This window comes from Micrasema longulum, unplaced genomic scaffold (genome assembly GCF_059751315.1).
Source record: "Micrasema longulum isolate JH-2025_06_02 unplaced genomic scaffold, ASM5975131v1 h1tg001241l, whole genome shotgun sequence".
NCBI classification, from domain to species: Eukaryota; Metazoa; Arthropoda; class Insecta; order Trichoptera; family Brachycentridae; genus Micrasema; species Micrasema longulum.
The window spans coordinates 34,621-40,920 of record NW_028278428.1 but is presented as its reverse complement, the minus strand read 5'-3'; the positions used below and the strand labels follow the sequence as shown (position 1 = coordinate 40,920).

Below are 6,300 nucleotides of genomic sequence, written 5' to 3'. Positions count from 1 at the left end.
TAACTTAGTAATTATCAAAATCATAAACAAAATGTATATGAATATTTTAACCAAACAGTATTTTCATACAGTTTGATGTAACATAAAGTCATACAAAATATATTGCTTGAACAGATTTTAATGGGGAAACTCATAGAAGTAACTTTACCATAGAGTTAATAAGGAAAGAGCTGCACTTACAAATACAAAATTATTTAGATTTTTTTCTACTTCTAGTGTCCGAGTAAGTAGTGATAAATTTCTTATTTTAAATTGATTTATTTTGTTTGTGATTTACAAAGTTACTTAATTTGTTATTTATTCTCAACACATTATTCTAATGTATTGTCACACTATTTCCATTCTATGTATGTGAAATTGAACCAGAATCCTGGAGGAGTGTTTTCAACTCGATAATAACTGCCGATAATTTTTCGCCTATTGACAGAAAAAAGTCATTGAACACTGTTGCCATTTCATCGCCTCGGGACAACAAGGTTCCATCTTATAAAACCAAAACTGTTGAGGAAGAGCATTTTAAGAATTTTAGAAAGTTTTTTTTTTTAAATTAAATTATTTTTAAGTAAAAATGATTTATTTAAATGCATGATATTTTAAAAAATAGTATTCTTACATTATAAAATTATTTTCTTTGAAAAGCAAGTAATTTGGTTAATTTAACTTTTTTGAAAAATATAGATAGAACTTTGTTGCTTTCAAAAGTAGTGAAATTGGCCAGGTCTACAAAGTTCCAACAAGATAGAACCTTGTTGCTACTAGGAATATAAATTATTTTTTGTACGTAAATAAAACTATGCATGTGCTTTTACATATATTATATTATTATACGTGTTAAGGAACAAAACCATTATAACATATTATTAAGAAATAAAAATATTTTAAAAAACTAACTAAAAATAATAATTATTACTAAGTTTATTAGAATTACTCGAATATTGCCATGCCAGGAACTGTTTCTGACGTGCGTGTACGAGTTTTTTAATGTAGGTATAAAGCCAGCAAAGTGTGTTGGAACAGAGTCTAGTGGCGATCTATCCTACAGGGAGAGTTGTAGCCTTTATTTGCCTAAACAAGGCTGAGTAATACATTCTGTCATCGGCTGGCATCCATTTCATCATAAATTTTATTGATTTTATTTTGTTTTCTTGTAATTTTTTCTTTTTGGTTAATTCTCTTGGAATTGGCAAATCTCTTGGGTACATCACTGAAGACCCATCTCCACTTTGTCTTCTTCTCCGAGGTCTTGGTAAAGATGGAAGTAAATCGGCTGTTATCCACTCACTCATCCCATGACTGGTTTTGTAATATAAATTGAAGAATGATTGAGTGATTTTCATTGACGTTATTTTTGTATAAGGAACGTTTACATAGTTCAACATTTTTGAGCATGCGGAAAAATCCTTAAAGTCGCCATTATAATTCAGTAGATTGATGATTTTGTATGGTTTTTTTGGATTTACCCTTTTCAAAATCCTCATTAAAGATACAGGAGAGTAAAATTCTGCTGCGGATAAAATATTTTCAATGCAAGAGTGAACACAGTCTACTTCTTGTATTCCAGAGTGCCCCGGAGTTGAATATTTCACTACAATGCTTTCTAAGCTAGGGTTGCTTCTAAGAAAATCTGTTATGGCGTAAGACAGCAAAGAATTCCTATTTTGAGGTACACACGAGTCAGACCATAGTGTAAATACTTTTGAATCTGGATGATCTTCATAAACAGCTTTTAAAATTGTTATGATGGCACTTGCAAGATCATTTCCACTTCTTCCTGAGACAGTTTCATTCCAAACAGAACAATAAACCTGTTTGGTTGTAGAAAAATGTCCGGTCAAATTATAAACATTTAATTTGCTCTGATAAAAAAAAGAGCTGACATCAGCCTTTGGGCAAGTAATTACGTTTTGCAAATCGAAACATAAAACTGGAATTTTAGATTCTCTATCTCTTTTTCTTTCAGCCCTCATGGCGTCCTTCTCCCTCTCATGTTTTCTATATTTTTCATCGAGGTTGGCAGTCATCAAATTTTCTTTTTTGGCAATTTTCCACTCTTCACACATATCGCATCTGTCTTTTTTTGGAATATGAAACCCGTAATTAAATTCTTCATTGAAAATTTTCGAGTACATTGACATTTTTACCGGCATACATCCTTGATCTTTGCATTTTTGCTCGTAAAACTCGAACATTTTACAAATGCTTAAACTGGTTTCCAAATACTGTTTTTTAGTGATTGATCTGCAATAATGTGAGTTGACTGTAGGAAAGGACTTGATATGATCTCGGACAGACTGTTTTTTATCTTCCTCGACACGTCGATGATTATTGTGTTTTCCTCTTTTATCTTGAAGGGGAGTATTGGTATTGGCGTTTTTTCTGTTATGAACCCCATACACAACTTTTTGAGAAATTTGTAATGTACTTAAATAAAACTGTTTACACACTCTATGAAGTATTCCATTGACACTAAAATGAAATACAAATGAAAACTTTCTGGTATCAGTATTATTTGTGCAGTTTTTTTTTAGGGTACGTTCAGTGGTTCCAATAATAAATAGATATTTTTCATTTTGTGACATTTTGTAATATTCTTTATTGATTTCCTTTTGCTGAGAGATGGACAAAAATCTGCTGCAATTAAACATGCATGAAATAAAGCAGTTTTTCTTATTTACAACACTGCTTTTGGGTTCTACTTGTTTTCCTCGACTTGTTAGGTAGGCTTGACCGGCTTGATGCTTATTTTTGCGAATATTACGTTTCCATTTTGTTGGATTACATAATATTTTCCTCGTTAAAACTTTTGGTTCGGGTTGCAATTCATCTAGTCTGAAAAAAAACCATTATTAAAATACGACAACTTAACCATTTCTGCTAATTTCCACTCCCATTGTTTTGAAACTTCGGTATAGCGGGAAAAGTCAACTAACTGTATATAAAATCATTTTTGTGTCCACTTTATTATCATAAAAATATGCATTGACTCACCTTGTTTCTGGAACTTGTACATCATTTAAAGTAATCCGAAATTCACCAGTACTTTCATCCAAAAACAATCCTCAGACATTAAATCAAACACGTTAGAATCCGCCATCTTTACAAACTAACTTGCAAGATGTGACTACCGTGATAATCTCATAATATAATTTCTCGCTTACTCTAATGAAAAAGCACTATCTGTTTCATTTTTGCAACCGACACCTACGTGAAACACACTTATGCGTACATGTTCGCTAGTGAAAGAGACAAACAATAGAACGTCCGTCATTACTCACACCTTAGGGATTTTGTCAAGCTTCAAAATGGAACCTTGTTGCTCTGTAGGATTTTAACAATTTGAAGATAGAACTTTTTTTAACTTGAAATATTTTCTGATTTAGGTACAATATTGATATTTCTTGAGTTTAGATAGAACCGGTTTTTTAAGAAGCAAAATATTACATACAAAAGTCATTTTACGAAAAAAGTTAAGATAGAACCTTGTTGTCTTGAGGTGACGATTTGTTTAGAACCAGTATATTCTTTTCCATTGACACTCACACACAGATTTAGATTAGGATCTATTATTGGAGAAAATATAATTGATTGTTTTCCAAGTTTTCCGTGGATTGTACATATTTTCCTGAAATTGTTGCGTATAATAATTAACTTTGGCAATCCTTCGGTAGTTAGTGACATCATTTGTAGCTCTGTTTTTAAGACGCATACGATTAATATTACAAGAATCAAGTTTCCATTGACGGTGTAGAATATTTCTTTGTTTTATTAACAGGCTCAGTTTTTGGTCAAACCATGGAGTATTGTCTAGATATCTATTTCAATTTCTAGATCGAGTTGAGCTTTTGCTGTGGACAAAACCTTTATTACATGTTCATCAAAATTATTATAACCTTTCATTGATATTATTTATATTATTATCTTAGGCATGTTTCACATTTTTGTAGAATGTTTCCCTCGCCGCGGGACACCCCAGTGAGGGAACATTATTCTGTATAAAATAAAGAATACAAACAATGTAAAAGTATAAATAAATATGATTAAAACTATAGCTTTGAAAATAGTTTTTAAGTTTTTGGTTGTCTATCTTTGTATTTTCATGAAGTTTGTATATTCTGTTATTTGGGCAGATTTTAATATTGTTTTTATAATCATATATAGGCTTCTCTCGGGTAAAAATCCTGAAAAAGGATATTGTGTAGTGGTTGATGCATTCACCTGCCATGCTTGAGATCCTGGATTAGATTTCTAGCAGGGTGAATGCAATGTATTGGCTTTTAAAGGTGGTTGCTAACTGCAACATTTTATCATTCCTGGACTTGCTGTGAAATGTAAGATTGATCGCCTTAGATATGCTGCAATTGATGTTCCAGTACAGTGCCCTTTGCACTACTAATTGGAGATAGGAAAATGATGATTAAGATTCTCAACCTTGTAAATTTAAAAAAAAATGTGTTTTCAAAAGAAACAATTGCGTTCATGTGATTTACCCTAATATTTCAATTTTGGAGGCCAATTTCAAAGAGTCGTAAATAACCCTCTATTCAAAAAATGGGAATCGACATGTGGTACATGGCACTAGCCTCAGGACCACAATCCGGTTCAAATTTTCACTGCATCATTAAGCTTTGTATGAGTAATTATTTATTTATCTTTTTTTTTAATTATGGACTTATTAAGTCTATTCAACAATGGTAAATACATTTATATAAAGTTGGCCTCATGGTGTAATGGTCAGTGCGTTTGCCTACCATGCAAGAGGTCTCAGGTTCGATTCCCGACATGGTTGATACGAAATATTTTTTTAAAAACGGTGTTTTGCAAATGTTGATGTCCTTATCCAATCAAATACAGTAGAACTCAGTTTATCCGAACTCCAGTCATCCGGGTTCCCAATTATCTGTATCCTTATCAGGAAATAAAAAAAAAAAAGGAAATGTTATAATAACAAATAAAATAGGGCCCAGGTGGCTGGCACATTTTTTTGTCAAAGCAATTAACTTTGCTGGACATGTTTAAGTAAGTTTTTATGTGCAAGCATTTGGCCTACATTAATCTGGATAGTTGGAGTTTTACTGTACTTGGATGGCTTTGTCAAAAGTCGGAAAAAATGGCATGCATGCATTACTTGAATGAATGTAGGGAAGCGAGGTCTGTATTCAAAGACATAGTGAAGTGGTGTTTTATTAATACGGGGAAACAGTGTGAGCGTTTATTTGTTTTTATTTTGAGACTGTCTTAAGTTCTTGCAGATTTTGATAAGTATTAAAAAAATATTTATTTTACCACTTAAGTATGTACCTACATAAAAATATATGCATTCAGAATTGATTTGATAGTCCTTCACGCTAGGGTAATCTCTGAGAACTGTAGTACAGTTCTCATTTTATTTTTCTTAAATTTTCATTCTTTTTTAACAATCCAGTCACATTTTCAACTTCTAAAATCAATGATACAACAATTAGAAGAAAAAAATGTGGTTTTCGAATGAATAAATAAATAAACATAAAAAAGTGTTTATTCAACATTTTCAGTTATTTATTATAACAGTTTTTAAGCTTTTAGAAAAACACGATGACGCTGAATACTTTAGTTGCATTTTATGGTCAACTCAAAAATATTAAAGTTCAAGCTTTCTAAATATTTTAAATATTGGTAGTTAGGTGACTCAAATCAGCCAATAATAGTTAATTAGACTTGCACTCTGGACACCCATTACTCTTCTATCTTTGTTAAAAAAATAGAGACAAGGCGCATTAAAAGAAGAAATATAGTCATGGATCTGATCACTCCTGCAGATCCTAGAATGTAATGATTAATGGAAATACAATAATCAAATAGTAATTTCAACAATTTTAATAAGTAAATTGAAATCAGTAAATACACAGAAAAAATAAACAAATGACACCTGTATTTGAAAAGGTAATTTTATTTATTCTTTACATACAATATTACATTTTTATTATTTTTTAAAACATTTAAAAAATATATATTTTTTTTTTTACAGGACTCACCAAGCCAATTAATATGCCTTGTCGGTAAAGATCCTATACACCAAAACATGATAACACTACATAGTTGTATAATAATGATTACTACTAACTTAAAAATAAGGAGCGAAAAAAAAAGTACATTTAATTTATGTTTTCAAATAATATTTAGAAAAATGTAAAAAAAAAACAAAAATATAAGTAAATGATATCGCAATTATAAGATAAAAAATTATACAATTTTTTATTTTATTGTAAACTGAACAAAACACCAAAATATTTTAGTTTGTATATTGAATCAAATTATTATTTC

The 6,300-nt window shown here is 30.6% G+C and overlaps 1 protein-coding gene across 1 annotated transcript; it reads right to left on the bottom strand.

Annotated features, from left to right (window-relative positions):
• Nucleotides 1-952: 952 nt before the first annotated feature.
• On the bottom strand, nt 953-4,817 carry LOC148276322 (uncharacterized). The gene is made up of 2 exons (XM_088234432.1): nt 4,700-4,817; nt 953-3,521 (listed from the first exon to the last, which is right to left on the bottom strand). Exon 2 carries the CDS (start codon nt 2,643-2,645, stop codon nt 1,032-1,034), a length of 1,614 nt encoding a protein of 537 aa, XP_088090558.1. The 5' UTR covers nt 2,646-3,521; nt 4,700-4,817; the 3' UTR covers nt 953-1,031.
• Between the last annotated feature and the right edge of the window lie 1,483 nt (nt 4,818-6,300).

Coding starts and splice junctions, on each gene's coding strand:
- LOC148276322 (XM_088234432.1), bottom strand. CDS start 2,645: ATGTTTAATTGCAGCAGATTTTTGTCCATCTCTCAGCAAAAGGAAATC.